This window comes from Xenopus laevis, chromosome 7S, assembly GCF_017654675.1.
Source record: "Xenopus laevis strain J_2021 chromosome 7S, Xenopus_laevis_v10.1, whole genome shotgun sequence".
Lineage (NCBI taxonomy): Eukaryota > Metazoa > Chordata > Amphibia > Anura > Pipidae > Xenopus > Xenopus laevis.
This window is the reverse complement of record NC_054384.1, coordinates 56,393,956-56,412,208: the sequence shown is the minus strand read 5'-3', so window position 1 is coordinate 56,412,208 and position 18,253 is coordinate 56,393,956. Positions and strand designations below refer to the sequence as shown.

At 34.8% G+C, this 18,253-nt stretch overlaps 1 protein-coding gene across 3 annotated transcripts in view; it reads left to right on the top strand.

Annotated features, from left to right (window-relative positions):
• Positions 1-17,910, top strand: part of ntm.S (neurotrimin S homeolog) — a 778,399-nt gene extending 760,489 nt beyond the window's left edge. The window contains exons 8-10 of one of the 3 annotated variants that reach the window (XM_041571292.1): positions 1,410-1,445; positions 5,868-5,900; positions 16,567-17,910. In XM_041571292.1, the coding sequence (XP_041427226.1) occupies positions 1,410-1,445; positions 5,868-5,900; positions 16,567-16,688 (191 nt within the window). In that variant the 3' untranslated portion in view covers positions 16,689-17,910. The remainder of the gene's footprint in view (positions 1-1,409; positions 1,446-5,867; positions 5,901-16,566) is intronic. The other 2 variants (XM_018227679.2, XM_018227680.2) reach the window with 2 other exon arrangements.
• Positions 17,911-18,253: the final 343 nt, after the last annotated feature.

Sequence of the window (18,253 nt, the reverse complement as noted above, 5' to 3'; positions counted from 1 at the left end):
ACATAGATACATAGTTAAATTGGGTTGAAAAAAGACAAAGTCCATCAAGTTCAACCCCTCCAAATGAAAACCCAGCATCCATACATGAAAACCTTAAATTACCAGGAGCGGCATTTTTGCTGCCCCAGGTACCTAGTGGGGCACTGCCGCCTGAGACGACAGCCTCAACTGGCCTCATTGGCGAAGCTCCCCTAGCTACATGTGGAAAGGAAAGTGTCGGACTGGGGTGTATGGGGGCCCACTGGTGCTGCCATCTCAGGGGCCCTCCACCATAGTCACAGCCCCCCGGCCCCAGTCGCAGACCCTCCACCCCATTCACAAGCCCTCCAACCCTTGTGTACCTTTTTAAATTTTATTTTCTCCTTGTGGACATAATGGGGGAAGCGGTAACAGTTTCTAGGTGGATAGCTGGCCTGGTTCAATGGGGAATAACTGCTGACCCAGGCCCGCTCTCTGCCTATAAACTGTTAACGCACCCTGCAACTATCCTGGCTTGCAGTGGCAGTGGAGCCCAAAGATACTGTGTTTTTGTATCTTAGTGTGTTTACCAGCAGCTCAGATGTGTTAATCCATCTGTTAGCTAAACAAAGTTCCACCTGGTCTATTGTGTTCAATGGTATCTCCTATAGTAAATTTTCATGAAAGTCTTCAGAAGCCCTAAAAACATAATGTATTGTCAAATTAAAATATCACCTGTTCTACAAATGTGCTGGTTTTTCAAAAGCACCCTGTGTCTAGTAACAAATAGCATCCAATCAGAAATTCTTGTTGGTTGGTTGTTATGGGTTTATAGACCTGTAGAGCAAAATTTGTAACTCTATTTTTAAAATCATCACAGCATTATGCACTGTACTGCTCATGCCTGCTGTTCGAAAACATATACTTTTCCTGCCCAAAACAATATTGGAGTATTTTTATCAAAGATTTCCAGCTATATATAAAAGTCAGCTCTAGATTTATGAAACAAATACAACAAATTGAAAATGGTATCTATTATATGTTTTCTCTTTTCTATTTGCTCCTTTGATAACTAGACATCTACTGTTTATTAGGGAATATTCTATATTCAAACACAGAAACTCTTTCTGTAAAAAGAAGCAATAGTTTGAGCTAAATAAAAACAAAATTGACTTTTGTATGCCAGAAAATAATTCATATCCTTTGGTGCATTAGGTTAGAGAAACAGAAAGGTTTTAAATGTACTAATGAGTAGTGATTGTACATATAGTTGTAGTACAAAGTCAATAGATGTCAAAATGGCAAGTGTTTATTTGTAATGTGATTTCCTCTCCAGATTGGATATATTTTATTGTTTTATCTTATCATTTTTTTTATTTATTTGAAACAATTTTATGTGTAAATGTCAAACCTTTATTCTCCTACCCCATATCTACCCTTCCCCTTTGTAGAATTATTCCAGTCCACCAGCTCACCCTTACTGCAAGGTCAGTACAGTCTGTCCCTTGTTTCATATCATTTGTCTAACCCCTTGTGGTCTCCTTGTGGCATGAATAGCCACTATGTGTCTGGGTTGAGGCTTGTTTCTGTTTAAGGGGTTTAGTTTTTTTGTCAGCAGCATTGTTTTTCTTATAAAGTTCTTGCTTTCCTTGTAGTCTAATTTCTGAGTCATTCATGCTTTTATGTTGCTATTTTCATCTTTAACAGAAGAACCAAATCTATGGCTAAGGCCAACCAGCCCAAGCTTTTCTGTCCTTGCTTGTCTTGCTTTATGTCTTCCTAGTTTTAATGTTAGAGATGTGCAAATCTTTTTCATCTGGATGTGAATTGGTGAAGTGCAAAGGAACCAACAAGTTTCTGTAAAGCCAATGGGGACAAGATGTAATAAGGCAGCAGTATACAAACAACTCTGTACACAATAACATTCCACAAGGGCTCCACTATGTTTACCGACTGTATATTAAGGGCCTGTTTATTATGCTGTGTAAAATAAAATATGTAAAAAAAAAAGTGTAAAAAGCTGTGTAAAATAAATGGCAAATTTATCAAGTTATGTTTTATTTTATGCCATGCTAATGCCAGATTTGCCACTTTTATTTTACACTGCTTCAGACCTTTGTAAGTAATTGGCTCAAAGAAAAAACATGTAAATTATTACTCCATTGTTATGCTGTTTTATACATGCCAATGCCTGCCAAAGTGTGGCAAATTATTCTTCCTTTTGTTACACCCCAAAATAAATTTGCCCCTTAAAGTCAATTGACCTATTTTTTGCATAGAACCGTGTTTGTGTGGAACAGGTACTCAAAGAGCAATCTTCCAACAGATATGTAAAATCTATATATAGTTTTATGTAAACTATAAAATAAATCTTCCCTACGTGATTTAGACCACAAAATGTGTAAGGCTACTTCTATTCTATGTATACCTAAATGAACCTATTTGAGTGCCTGCTCTAAACAAATACTGTTTGATCTGCTCCCCTAGCTGAAGACTCAGATTGATGGAGGGGGCCCTAAATATCTTCTTAAAGTGATATTTACATGCTTTGAAAAATGATTGGGATGTTATCCCTGGGATCTGATATCCTAGGTATGACCTTTCCTTAAAACAAAATGTCAGTGCTGTCGCAGCACATAATTCTAAGCACCAGTTTACAGTACAAGATTTGGGGCTGCTGCTCATCTAGTGGGAGCTCAGTGCAAAGTTCTATAGTCTTTGGAGAGTTAAGTAACAAACTGCGGGCTGCTCTTAAGAGGGGAAATAGGAATTTTGCAGATAATTCTACTTCTAATCTGTTTTTTTTTTTTCAAAATTATGTATAGAGGGTGTAATGCAAAACCTCCTACATATTTAAAGTGTCCATGTTTGGCCTTATCACATTAATGTAATAACCACTTATTTACCTCTCTACAAGTATTTTGAGCCCCCCTTATTTTGGAGCTGTGAAACAGAATTCTGCTACTAGAGGAGGCATTAGTCTATTTAATGTAATACCTCCTTAAAGGGATACTGTCATGGGAAAAGTTTTTTTTTTTTACACTGTAATTTATAAATCTCTGTGGGGACAGAACAGTAGCAAAGGCTGTTTATGTTGCTGCTGGTTTGGAGCAATTAGCAATAAAATGGGAAACCCTTATAAACATTCTGTACAAGGATACATAACAGCTTACATAATTTATGACTTCGGAAATTAACTATGTGATGGAGTATTTACGTTTTTTAATCCATCACCTAGATGTTTGGAAACCCTAATAAAGAGTCTAGTTTGCTACAATTCTCCTTCCTCAAGCTGGGTGATATCTGGGTCATATTCTCATGCCTTTACCTAAACATTAAGGCCACACAAATGTATTTTTAACTAGCCTAGCAGTAGTGATTTCACATCCCTAGTTTAAAACACAGCCCATTTTTTTTAAATAGTTGGCTATATTTCTACAATAGGGGGCATATTTACTAAACTCGAGTGAAGGAATAGAATAAAAAATACGTCAAATTTTGAAGTTTTTTTTGGCTACTTCGACCATCGAATTGGCTACTTCGACCTTCGACTACGACTTCGACTTCTAATTGAACAATTTGAACTAAAAATCGTTCGACTATTCGACCATTCGATAGTCGAAGTACTGTCTCTTTAAAAAAAACTTTGACTACCTACTTCGCCACCTAAAACCAACCGAGCACCAATGTTAGCCTATGGGGAAGGTCCCCATAAGCTTTCCTTGCTTTTTTTGATCGAACGAAATGCGGTAAATCCTTCTACTTCGATATTCGAAGTCAAAGGATTTTACTTCGATATTCTACAAATAGTAAATGTGCCCCTAGGTGTCAGAATAATACATTTCAGAATCAACAAAAGCTTGAATTCATAGGGCCATCAATATATTTAGAGAAAATGTACACAATTTTAGCTAGAGAGTGTTGTGATTAGTTGATGCATTTTCTAGTTAGACCATTGTTAGAGAAACGTCTTTGGATGCTGTCCTTGGGACAATTATTTTTAAATTATTTATTAATGACTTTGAATTTGCCATTGAAAGTAGGTTCTCAGCATTTGCTGATGAAACAAAATTATGCACGGTGATAAGAGTTATGCAGGAGGTTTCCAGTTCACCAAGTGATTTAGATAAATTGGTGGTACTGGGCAATTAAATGGCAGGTGCAGGCCATCATTGATAAATGCAAGTTTATACATTTTAAGACAAAAATATGAATACAAATAATCCCTTAAAGGGACTGTATAAGCCAAAATCTTAATAAGATGGATGAAGATGGCTGTTGTATCATCACTGTAACTGCAAGAATATGCAGTTAATCAGTGTCACAGAGAGCCAGCTATATATCACCATGTATAGAAAGGGCCATTGACTCAAGGGAAACAAGTATAACATTTTTCAAATAAACTATTGCTATCTTAACCAGCCGGATTATTATTTCTTCTACTTCATATAACCATTCATTTAACCAACTACAACCTCTCCTAAATCACCATGACACAATAAGACATGCTTATCTATAGAGTGTCCTTATAATTCTATGCCACACCACCACAAAATTATATTTAATGTGTCATTTCTACCCCAAAGTTTAACCCCTTTAAGTTATAGGCTCCCCTGAGTTAGACCTCAGACTGTTTGTTTCTGTTTTCTGTGCTATGTGTCTGTTGTGTTTGCTCTAATACTGTGAACTTTATAAAGCAGAGCCTTGGAAGTTGTAAACGTTTTATTAGACCACTGCTTGAATATGCAGAAATGTTACACCTTTAAAATGCAGAACTGTTTTGAGCACCAATTCATATTTTCATTGAACTGGGAAATTCAGGTATTGTTCAATTAATGGAGTGAAACAGAAGATATCAAGAAAAGATACATGGAGGATCTAGGGGTGCACAGAAATCATGGTACATTTAAATAATTGGACAAAATCCCAGGATTTCCTTCAAGATTCAGAATTGGCATAATTTGAATTATTGAAAAAAAAGTCTAAAACAATGTGAAAGTCAAAAACAAAATTTTCGTACTCGTGTTTTGAATTTTTAGCAGAAATCAGCTTACAACAAATTACGGCACACATTTATATTTAACTATACAACTGATTGAGAGTTATATCCATATAACAAAGCTTCTCCAAAAATATGTTACAGGTCATTGTAAAGAAATCCAGGGGGATATTCCTACAAGGTGTATAAAAAGTACAAAAGGTGCTAAAAATGATTAAAATGACTTCTTTAACTTTCACCAATGTAAATGGTTCCTCACTAGGAGAAGAGTACAGTTATGAAACAGTCTGTCAGTGGAGGTTATTATAGCAGATTCCCTTAATGCCCTTGAAAAAAACAAAATTAATTAGCAAGCAAGCAATTCATGGTTACAATAATGAATTTAGCCCAAATAGCATATTGATGCAAGTAGAGGTTATCTAAATAAACAGTACCTGCCCATCGCTTTTTTAATGGATACAATTAATGGAATGATTTCACTTTCCAGCAATGATATCTATGTAATTATTATTGATGTCAATTAATTTAAACATTATTTATATGATTTGTATGATTGATATAGTATGCATTTTATTACTGCTGCCTAAATGCTTTAATATACGTTGGGCTGATATATTAATACCTGTAAAGCTTCCTTGGAAAAAAATCATAGCAGTTTTATTTTAGCTGCCCTCTGTCCCACCCTCCTGCACTCTCACTTTAAAGTACTAAGAAATTAGGGTAATTCTAGTCTGTATTATATTTTATCAGATTTGTACAGGGTAGAGTGAATTTCATTAATACTTAAGCTAGATGAATTCATCTCCTATAGTAAAAATGAATATACTGCTGCAGTGCTGTGCTGGACATCCCAGCAGCAAACTTTCTATATTGCTTTGCTCCCTAATTACCCATTGTTTTTGATTTTTAGAAGAGTCCACAGCGGCCTTGACCCCCCTTAAAGGTTAGTAATTCTGTCTACCTCCCACCACCTCCCGTTGCCAGGCTTCTTGCATAGTCTCTCATATTTGCCTTCTACATAGTGTGTCCTGCTTCAGTCAGACTTCTCTTTTATGCCATCCTTGATTTAATATGGTAAGAAGTTGTTGTTGTTAAACATAATATCATATACTAACTGGGTACAAGGTCTTTACTCTATGATGCCCAGTAGACCTAAAATAGCTCTGTTGGACCATATTGAATTAGGGTCAGTGGGCTCTCTGTGAATTTTTTTAGCATCATTTCTACTGCTTCTTTATTCCCTGGTTTTTACTTCTAATCAGCAATGTTTATTTCATAACCTATAAACCTTCATTAAGTGCTATCTGTATGCATCATTGCAATTCATTTTTTGAAGCACTTTTCCTTATTATATGCCTTTGTTGCTCAATTACTGGCTTGTCCCCTGTGTTTGTGATTTGCTTCCTTGTGGTGTTTTGGAACCTGCCTGGTGTTTCCAAGACAGAAAATAAAAATATAATTTTACATTGTCATCTAACGTACTGCTCAGTATTTTTGGTAGTTCCACTGGCTACAATTGTCCTCTTCCATTCCCTAACCTTTGTACGGTCTTTAAGTTTCCTATTGCTCCTATATTTCTCTTTTCACAAATCCAGATCTTTTATATCTCTCTTTGTCATCCAACAGGCTTCTTTTGTCTAGATTTGGAGAGCTTCACATGTTTTTTTCCTCTTTTCTTTCCCACATCTATCTTTATGTTGAATTCTGCTTAATCCCTAAAGATTAGATATATGCATTTTTGCTGGTTTCTTCAATTGTGTCAAGGGATTTTATACCTTACTTTGTTATCTGTTATCTACAGTTTTATCTTTGTAGTCTTTGCTATCTTGACTTATGTTCGGTGTGAACGGGACCCCTGTGTTCATTATTAAATAATTAAATAATTTCTTGTTTGTTAAATCTATTTTCTCATTTGTAGTATTTTTACATAATATCAAAACAAAGGTCTCTTTTTTTATAGGACTATAGGCCAATGGTCTCATTGCAATTTGCCCTGTTTTAATTACATTTATTTTATTTTATTTTTATTTTGTGCCCATTATCATTTTGATCACAATGCTATTGGTCTTTTTTAATTGTCAATCATGCAGTTTTTTATATGCTATAATTTGGAAAAGACACATATTCTCTAATCCCATGCTGTCTTCACATTTGTATAATTTTTGGTATGTGCTTAACTTCCATTTCAGACCCTTTTTGTCCTTTTCCTGTATACTGTCTTACTATTTCTGACTGCTGAATAAAAGTACCATACATATCAATTCACTTGAACTGCACACCCATCAAGTCACAAGACTCTTGACACAAGGTTGGGTTAGGGGAATTCTTGGAATTGTTCTTTTTGCAACATTTTTTGTTGTTGCTGATTAACACATTTATTTGATTTCTGTACAGGTTCTGTAATGGTTTTCTAGCTAAACTGGATGTATCTTTGTTCCAGTGCTATGTTTTTTATCTGTTTGCCATTTAAATTACTTCACTTCTGAACCACTCCACATACCTTTTAAGAGTTATTTTAAACTGATGTCTACTCATAAAAAGAAAAACTATACCATTTCCTAAATCCCAGTGAACCTGTTTACTCTAGAAATTGCTTCCTGCTTTAATTGTTGATGAATACTCTTCCTTTGTGGTGAATGCATATCACATCATGAAAAGTAAATGTGATGCAATAATACATGGTTTGACAACTACACTATTAATTATTAATGCATCTAATCATGTTTTATTACATTTTTACTGCAAAAATATAAATCATTTGTGTATATACTGGAAGCCTATTTTATTAATGCAAATACTGTGAGTGGGAATTTTTATTTCAGGATTTTATAGTATTGCAGCCCCACTGTTACACAGTAAGATAATAATTTAGATTGAAAAAAAGACATATGCCCTTTAAATTCAACCTTATTATGTAAATTTAATCTAACTTCTAGTTGATCCAGAGGAGACAATAACCCCATCTGAAGCTTCTGCAATTTGCCTCTGAGGGGAAAATATTCCTTTCTGACTTTGCAACAGGACCAGTCATTGGATCAACTTTGTATTAAAAGTTAAAGTCATCCAACCTCTTCTGGAAGCTAATGTATGTGCCATTACAACCTCTTCATGGCAAGAATTCCACAGCTTCACATGAATATCCCATGATACTTCTAATCTCAGTTGATGCATATGTGCCTGCTGGAAGTACTTACTGCTGAATGAAGCAAATAAGCATTAGAGAGTTTATTTTATGGTCCCTTTACATAGTGATTACAGACCCATTAAGTTTTCCAGTGTAAAAAGGCCAACTTGGTCAATCATTCATCCTCGTAATTGAGACCCCTTATATAACATTATTGAACTTGCTTCCTGATTTAATTGTTGTTTAATACTCTTCCTTTTTCCTTTGCCTGTGAAAGCATGTCACATCCTAAAAAGTAAATGTGATGCAATAATACATGGTTTTACAACTGCACTATTAATTATTAATGCATGCAAATAATTTTTATTACATTTTTACTGCAAAAATATAAATTACTCGTGTATATGCTTGAGGCCTATTTTGTTAATACAAGTACTCTGTGCGGGAATTTTTATTTCAGGATTTTATAGTATTGTGGCCCACTGTTACACAAAAAGATAATAATTTAGATTGAAAAAAGACACATGTTAATTAAATTCATCCTTATTATCTAAATGTAATCTTAATCTATTAACAGCTCCCTTTTTTCTGTAATATCTCAAGATACTTCTAATCTCAGCGGTTGCCTGTGTGGATGCTGTAGGAACCTACTGCTGATGATCACAGACCCATTAAGTTTTCCAGAGTTAACAACCCAACTTGGTCAATTGTTCATCCTCATAATTGAGACACCTTATATACCCTTATTGAACTTAGACCTTCTTTGCACTTTCTCTAATCAATATTCTATTTCAGCACTGAATTATAAGGCCACACCAGTGCTTTGTAAAAATGTATGCTAATTGATGTTTAGAATGTGAACCCTGGAAGTTTTAATATGTGTTAATAATTAATGGATTAACAGTAGCAAACACAAAAGTGTGTGTTTCCCTAAACTAAATAAGCTGGGTGTAATTGTCTTTTCACAATTATTGATAGTTCCTATTGACTCAGAGTTAGTTATTGCATGTTTTTTAGTGCTGTAGTAGATGCTGTTGCAACACAGTTATTGTTGAGAAGAACAGAAGTATGAGTTTCCAGTACTCTCTGATACTGTCCTAATTGTGAATTGGACTCAGAGGTCTGCATCATATAGCATAAATAACGGCGATGTTTAGCCCATTGCACACTTAGGGGGTTATTTATCAAAGTGCAAATTTTTCATAGAAAAAAATTAAACATTTTTGTGATTTATTAAACCTCGATGGTGTTAAAAGTCTGAGTAAAAAAGTACTCGAACACAGACCTGCCGAGTTAATCTAGAAGTCAATGGGGGTAATTTATCAACACTGGGCAAATTAGCCCATGGGCAGTAACCCATGGCAACCAATCAAATTGCTGCATTCATTGTTCTACTTGCAGCTGGCTTTAAAAAGCTAATCACTGATTGGTTGCTATAGGTAACTGCCCATGGGCAAATTTTAGCAGTGTTGATAAATAAGCCCCATTGCCAGATATCCCGAAGATATTAAGACTTGCGCTGGGTTTTTCCTGCACAATAATTTTTTGGGAAAATGTAAGAATAAATAGGGGGGAAAAGTCAGTGCGTATTTGGTAGGTGTGGCTTCCCAAATATAGAGAGATCATTTTGGATTTTGATAAATAGCCCCCTAAGCTTTGTATGAAATAAATAACTTAGTGGATTTCATGAGATGTTTGAAAGCAATACAATGTGTATTGAGATCATATAGATCTCTAGCTGTTGCATGGCACTCTGCATGAAGATTATAAGACTTAAGTTTCTTAACAGTTGACTGTCTTTCAGAACTTGACATATGCCTTCTTTAAACAACTTTATAATTATCTTTAATACGATTAAAAATAGGGTTATATGGTAGGAATTATTTCCTGCTGCTGTGCATCTCTCTAAGTGGATTGCTGTAACTGTATTATACGTGCCCTACTGTGTGGATTAATCAACACCACCAAAAAGTAACGTATGGTGCACAATTGTACAGTAGCTTTCATATATCCTGTTAAAGCAGCAGGAATGCCCAATAGCCCATAGTATGTGTATTTTACCCTGGGAGCAGAAGTGGACCCCTGTGGTCCTTTTTATGATGTGACAGAAATTATGACTTATTATTATAAAACTATGAACCAAATGCATTCAATATATATTTAGAAGCTTGTTAGGTATATGTATAGCTATTGTTTGGTTCAGTTGAGTAGTAGCAAAAATACAAGCACTGATGCCTAACATTAGCCAAGTTATGCATAGCACAATTTCTGAAGGGTGACTGGGTATACTATATCTTTAATATATATTAAGTGCTTGAACACCTAAAACATATAAACAAGAAATGCTGATGACAAGTCACATGGTTAGTGAGTAAATAGCTTTTTTACTGAAGCTAGTTTCAAGAACTTAGTGTGATCATTTTTATAAAGGGAATCATTTATGAGTCCAATGGGAGTCAAAGAGCTTTACACCAAGCAAGGCAGCCATTACAACTGCATAAAGTATGCTGGGACACTAGGAGATTCAGTGAATTGATCAGGAACCTCTAGTTGGAATGTATGTGTCTCTTGTAAAAATTTTCACAATTTATTACGTATTAGGTAGAGGAGTGGCAAAACAAATTGTTTTAAAAAGGGTTCTATGAAAAAAACCCATATTCTGACATGTGTGGCTTTAGTCTGTTCTAAATAAACATTGGGCTATAGTTGTCCCTAGAGTCGGGTTACCCGCAAAAACCTGCGGTACCTTGCGGGTTGAGGGTAGAAGTTCTGGGTGCGGGTAAAGACGCGGGTCGGCGGTTTTGCGGGTTTGCGGGTTGCGTGTCGGGCCGCAGGTCTTCTCAATAGCGATATGTACTCCTTTTTTTCTGGTCACTTCCGGTTTACAATGACAGCACTTCCTGTTTTACTCTTTTTTCCTGATCACGTCTACTTCCGATGATGTCACTTCCAGTTTACAATGACAGCACTTCCTGATTCTTGATGGTCAGCGGGTCGCGGGTCCGGGTTGCGGATAAGGTACTTGCGGGTAGGGTCGGGTAGCGGTTTCAAGCGAAGAATGCGAGTTGGGGGTCCGGGTTGCAGATTGCAGGTTGTAGGTACGGGTCCCAAAAAATTGACCCGCGCAGGACTCTAGTTGTCCCAACAGAATGACACTTATCCATGGCAATTGGGATTGCTCTATGTTTATCAACAAAGGATGTTGTATTGATTTTTTTAATTATTTTGTAATGATAAATAGGTTTGCAAATAATTTGTCCCATAACTGCTTAAAGGAACAGTAACACCAAAAAATGTATGTGTTTGAAAGGATTGACAATAAAATTAAATGTTGTTCTACTTTGGTACAACTGCTGTGTTTGCTTGAGAAACACAACTATAGATTATACATATTGAGCTTCTGTGTAGACAAAGGGGCAGCCATTCAAGCATAGGATACACAGTAGATAAATTCTGAAGAATTCCATAGTATACTATAGAGCTTATCTGTTATCTGCTGAGTATCTTGCGCCCTTTCACCCTTTTCAGCTTTGAATGGCTTCCCCTGTGGCTACACAGAAGCTTGTTTATATAAACTGTTGATGAGTTTGTGAAGCAAAAACACCAGTGCAGCGCAACAGTACATTATAGTTTCATTACTTTACAGGTGACCATAGACGTTAAGATTTTTAAAAGATCTTTTCATTATCGTAAGTAGTGATGGATGAATTTGATGAATAATTTTGACGTGCAACAATTTTGACACGAGGATTAATTTTTTTACACGCAACTCTTTTTTCCAAATGCATTAAAGTCAATGGGTTTCCGAAAATTTTTGATGAGCAACAATTTAATCCATACCTGCCAGATAAATTCACCCATCACTAATTGTAAGACCCAGCTTATCTTGAAACGATCATTTAAATGTACGATTTGTCCTTCAGCTAAGACCATTTCAAGTGATATTGTCTAGTTGAAGCCAGGAAAACTGTTGGTAGCTGCCAACTTGGCCTGCTGTAAACAATTGGACAAAGGATATTGGATGTCTATGATGAACTTAAAACACTTTTTAAAAAAATATGTTTAAAAAAAATGTAAAGGTTATTGTTCCTTTAAGTTTTGTGTTGATAAATACAGCCCTCAGAATTGTTTATATTGAGCACATAATTAGAAAAATAAAGGATTAATAGATGCTTACTGTGTATAATACAGATTTTCATGCAATGGAATGGCATTGCAATTTACAGTAGCCTTTGGTTTGTCAAAGAAACCTCTAGACTGGTGAAGCTGATTATTATGATTCAGTTTGTAATTTGTATAGATGACTATATTTTGATGCTTATTGCGTCTCCCTTACATATGAACTTATTAAAGCATAATGGTGAAATAAATAAGGTTATTTGCATAGACCAAAATTGTTTAACATGTATCTTGAATAGCAGCTGCTCTCTATAAATTGCTCTTTTGAAGAAATGTACAATGGGTAGGAGTAATATTATTGTTTTTCATATCATAATTTCATTTTTATTGCTTTTCCTAGGGGTATTTCACTAGATCTGAGATGAATCTAAACATGCATCAAATTCTGTGAAACAGACAATTTTCAATACCTAATCTAGAAAATCTGCTTTGGTTGATTATTTGCATACTCACATCAAAATTATTATGCAGCATTTGTTTCAAGATTCATTTTGTTTTAAAGGAGCAGTGCGCTATCTTGTTCAACACAAGCTCAACAAATAGGTCTTGTGCTGAACATAATTTTTCTAATCATTCTAATCATGAAAAACCTAGTTTTTTTTTAACTAAACAGGGCAAGTGTATCTACTTTTTAGTTACATATTATGATCATAAAACTGAAAAGCGACATACTATGTCAAGGTAAAGCCCATATGAGTGCATTTTTGAGAAGATTAGTCTTCAGATGATGTAGTTAAAAATTACTAGAAATAAGTCAGAAGGATATGAGCTTGAAAATAGGCAGCTATTCCATACAGCTGCAGCCAAACTTAGTAAAGGAATGGTTTGTGCTCAGATAATGGGCCAAATTCAATTCAGCAAGAAACATCGTTCTCATAGTTTACCACATAAAAAATCATGAACGAGAGTCAATTTGAGGAGAATTTTTTTTTTTCGTCCAAATTCAGTTCCAGTTTTTTCCCATAGACCTCAATACAGTTTTCACATGATAAACAGTGAGATATATATTTTTTTAATTTAATTGAATCAAATTGAATCTTGTCCGTGAGATAAGCATTTTTCTCACTGAATTGAATCTGGCCCAATATGTGAAATGGTATAACATTTTAACAAAGCATGGGAATGGCACTGACTGAGCTAGAAGAACTATAAAACAAAATGTGATTAATCTGATATATGTATTCTATAACTATTGAGATTATGGAAAACAAGGGACAAGGTTCATGCACATGAGGACAAACATTTATTGAGGATCTGACTTATTTGGTTTGTATAGTATCTTACATACACTGCTCATTTTCTTTTTTTTACAATATGCTGCATGAAAGTTAAGACAAACTAAACACCCTGCTGTTTAAATATATATTTTTTTATCAATCTGTATGGAAAAGGAACAATTCCAGTCAAATATAAGGCAGTCCTAGTCAACAAGGGGGTAATACATAAGCCCAAGAGAAACACTCCATTATGTAATATTCATTAATAGTTTGATTGTATCTATCTAACTGAAGGCTGTTTAGTCATTACCTTTTGAGTGTTGGCATCATTGGTGATATATATTTCACCCTTTTCTGTGTAGGTACTGTATATTATTTTCTAAAACACATGGTCATTCTTATCTGCTGTACTTTCTAGGAAGGCCCTTCACCGTTACTATCTGAATAAGGATACTAAGGGGCAGATTTACTTAACTCTAGTGAATGTTCGAATTTCAAAAACGTCGAATTTCAAAGTACATTTTTGGGTACTTCGACCATCGAATAGGCTATATTGACCATTTGACTTCGATTTGAATGATTCAAAGTAAAAATCGTTCGAATAATCGACCATTCGATAATCGAAGTACTGTTTTTTTATTCGACCACAGGATTGCCAAATTTGTTGAAAAAACTTTGAATTCGATTTTTTAACTTTTTAATTCGATGGTCGAATATCAAAGTTTTTGGTACTTCGAAATTAGACCCTCGATAAATCTGCCCCTTATTGTTGGGAAGGTTTATAGCAGATTTCTTTGTCCCCCTTTTAAAATTAATAGCGATAAAGACTGGGCCTGCCATATCACTGCTACACCAAAATTTGTTTGTAAAGCTATAAATGTTTTAATTTTTACTTTTAGTTTCATGTTTACATTTTAATTTATACCAAAATAGTACTCCATGTTTTCATTATCATTATGAAAAAGTGGCATAACAGCTCAGAGGCATGACTACTGGGGAGGGGGAGGGGACGAGTTGGAAAAAAAAAAATATACCTTATACTATATTATAATAACTGTAAAAGCCAAACAAAGGAACCATTATTTTATGAATCATAGATATTCAGCTGTACTAAACTATTCTTTAAGTGGCATGCATGCAAATGTATTTATTATTTTTCATACACATGTATATTTTGGTTTGCAAACAGTAAAAACTGGAACCAAATTTATACAGGTGTCCAAAAGTACTTTAATCAAACATTATAGACTCCATCCCTCTAAAATCTGTGGAATGGGGTGGTTGGGGGAAGGAATGTAGATGAGAAATAGCATAATGTTTCATTAACCCCATATTAAGAAGGTATGTATATGACATCATATGGTTAATTTCCAAAGTCTGAAATGGATGTAGAACTGAGCATGTACTGTATTTATATATTCACATGCAGTCAAGTAGCCTGCATTAATAAAGCATGGAAGTACCTAGACATGGGGATAATTCCATCATTCAGATCAATTAATGCTATGGCATTATTGATGCCACATTCCGGAAGTGATACCATTTACTCTCAAATTTAGTAAAGAGAAATACAATAAAGATTACCTCAATCCAATATGCATATCTTGATACAAAAGTGTTTGCTATTGGCTAAGCATTCATGTGAATACGTCTAAAAAAATGCTGGTGACTTATATAAGGGAAACACATGGGGAGAATTAGGATCAAACCCTATAAAAATCTATAACAGATTTGTAGATTAATATTTAACATTTTAAAAAAAGATTTTAAACTGGGAATAGATCATAACATTTTAAGCAGTTAAAGGTCATTTTAATTCTTGGTGGAAGTGGCCACATATCTACATCCCAGCACGCAATGAATGCCAAGCGTATATGTAGTTTTAAACAAAAGAATGAAAATGAGCAAGCCCTGCTGCTAGAATAAGGAGGGCACTGCTCATTAGGAAAATGCGCACACATATACACAGTTCCAGAATTAAATTTGATGTTTTTTTTAAAGTTGGCTTGAATATACTGTGACTGGGAAGTCCCAAAGAAGCAGCAGCCAGAATATGGGTAATATTATTTATTTCATAGCTGTGGCATTGCCATGTGCAGAGATGAAAGAAGAGGAAATTATACTCCTACTCCCATGCTGTCATGAGCTTGGCTTTGTTTACTATAGATTCTATTATGATATACTTGTGTAGAACTAATAGAAATTTCTAAATTTAAGTTTAACTAGACCAGTGCAAATTAGATTACATTCACTCCAAATATGATCATGCATTATCTGCATTCTTGCTAAATATGAACCCATTAAATAGAACTTCTGTTGCGATTACAAGAAAACAGAAATATTCCACATAAATCAAGATACTATAAAAAAAATAAAATACATATATACTGTATATATTTACACAGAAATATATATTGGAACAAATAATTGCAGTTTCTTTAAAATCAAATTAAAACTGTTAAAAGATTTTCAGTATATTTCTTGTGTATATATATATATATATATATATATATATATATATATATATATATATATATATATATATATATATATATATATATATAACATGTACAGTATACATGCAAGAAATGAAATGAGCAACAGAGAAAGCTGAGCACTTTGGTTTAAATTGTGCTTATTTGTTTTTTTATTTTTGCCAGTTCTCAGTTAGATCCAGATTGATTTGGGCAAGATAAATGTGGCTGGAACATAATCATGGCTGCTACACCACATGCCATCTATCCAATTCTTGTTAATTGCAGCAAAACTTGATGTATGGGCAACTCTGCTCAACTTTCATTTTTCTCAAATGTATTTAAATTCCCCCTGATCCAATTTTTCCGTCTGGCCATCTCTCATTATACTTATAATAGTTTGTAATTGGTTAGTGCAATAGCAGTGCAGTGAAATACTTTTAATAGTGGTGTGGAGTATTAAATTCAGATGAATCCTAACATCCCTATTATAGCCTTTAATTTTCATATTTATGTTCATGTTCTACAGTCTTCTTCCATGTTCAACATTTCTTCTCATGCACTCAGTTTCTCTTATTTTATTTTCTGAAATTGTTTGTCTATTTCTTTTCTTAGGACCTGGAGCAGTTCATGATGGGAATAGTGGTTCACCTCAGTGCCCCTTCTGTGCTCCCCTGTTTCTCCTCCTCCTGCTGCTGCTTCCTTTTTCTCTTCTGCTTCCCCCTGCTCAGTTTTGACACATGCAAAGAGTCATGAAAGATCCTCAGGGGAGGGCAACTAAGAAACAACAACAACAAGTCTAAAGTCAACAAATAATAATAAGAATTAAAAAAAAATCTGATGATGCAAAATATATGGAGAAAAAAAGATGAGAAAAGATTTTTTTTAAAGTGGGATAATTAAATCAGTAAACATCAACTGCACCTTCTTGTTTGAAGGGACTGATGCAGGAAAAGACCAGAGGCAGAGCTGAGGACTGTGCTGCACCAGTTAACATGCCAAAAACTGGCAACCATGGAAAATCATGTGGCTTTGTCCTACATCAAAGAGCATCCTGAACAGACCATGACTTACCCCCATCAAAAAACCATGGAGTTTTCTGCTTCATTTAATCACCCAAGCTTTATATCCCTTTCACTGATGGGTGGGGATAGCCAACATAGTATTGCTCAACCTTTTTCATGATCAAGATGCCTGCAGAGAATAGCTCAACCTTACACATTTGCTGGAAGGGCCAGCAGAGCAATACTTAACCTTTCCCTGTTTCTGAGAGAGATGTACAACAGGATATCTTTCTCTTCAGCAAGATAAGGGTTAATGGAGCTACAGCCAGCAGGTTTCTTTCATAGGAAAAGGATTGCATTTCTTTTGCTGGATTGTGTTGGTTGTCAGCGTGGAATGTGTGCTGTAATGTAGAATGCTGTACTTGAAATACTGTCTAAGATGGATGATTTTCTTCATAAAGTATATAAGTTGGAAATGGTACAACATAGACAATTTCAGTGAGAAATGTGTACATAATTCATATGATATAATTTCTTGAGTTAAATACACAACTTTTTCCTCTTAGCTTTCCTTCATGGATTATAAATGTATTTGATCCCATTAAATTAACCAGATGGATATGAATAAATGTACAGTGAAACAAATGTACTAAAGTATGAATCCAGTTCTACTTGGCACAAACTATTGTAGGGCTGGTTGTGTAGTTTGAAAAGGTTGAACTTGTAATGCATTTGATGGATATGATAACTATATGGCCTTAAACTTCCACAAATAAGCACATGAAGCAGGTGTGGGATCTCACAGGTTAAAGCTTTGCTATGTATACGACAATTAATTAAATGCAGAGAATAATCCCATTCTCTATACATTTTAAAGATGTAAGATGTGAACTTGACTGCAAAATGAGTACTAGGTTTTACCACCAGATTCTCAAATTAAAAAAATTCTCATCTCTTTAGGCAGTTGTGGTTATTATAGATCAAGACAGGCAGCCTTGGGTTGAAAGGCAGTAAAACACCAGTGTCCAGAATGAGTGCACATGTTTGATTATGCACAAAATATTAGCATGCCCATTATGTTTATTTGTTCCAGAATATGAGTTTGGGGAAGAGCAAGTAGTCCAACAGCTATTGTTAGTAATTGATGGTCATCAAAAAGTGTGTGCTATGTATCAGATTGTGTTCTACACCATTTCTGTTTAACTTCTTAGAAATAGAGGACCTTATAGTGTTGCAGATATTGAAGAATCCACGGATACAGGAGAAGTTTCTTCTGTGCCACCACACACAAGCAACAT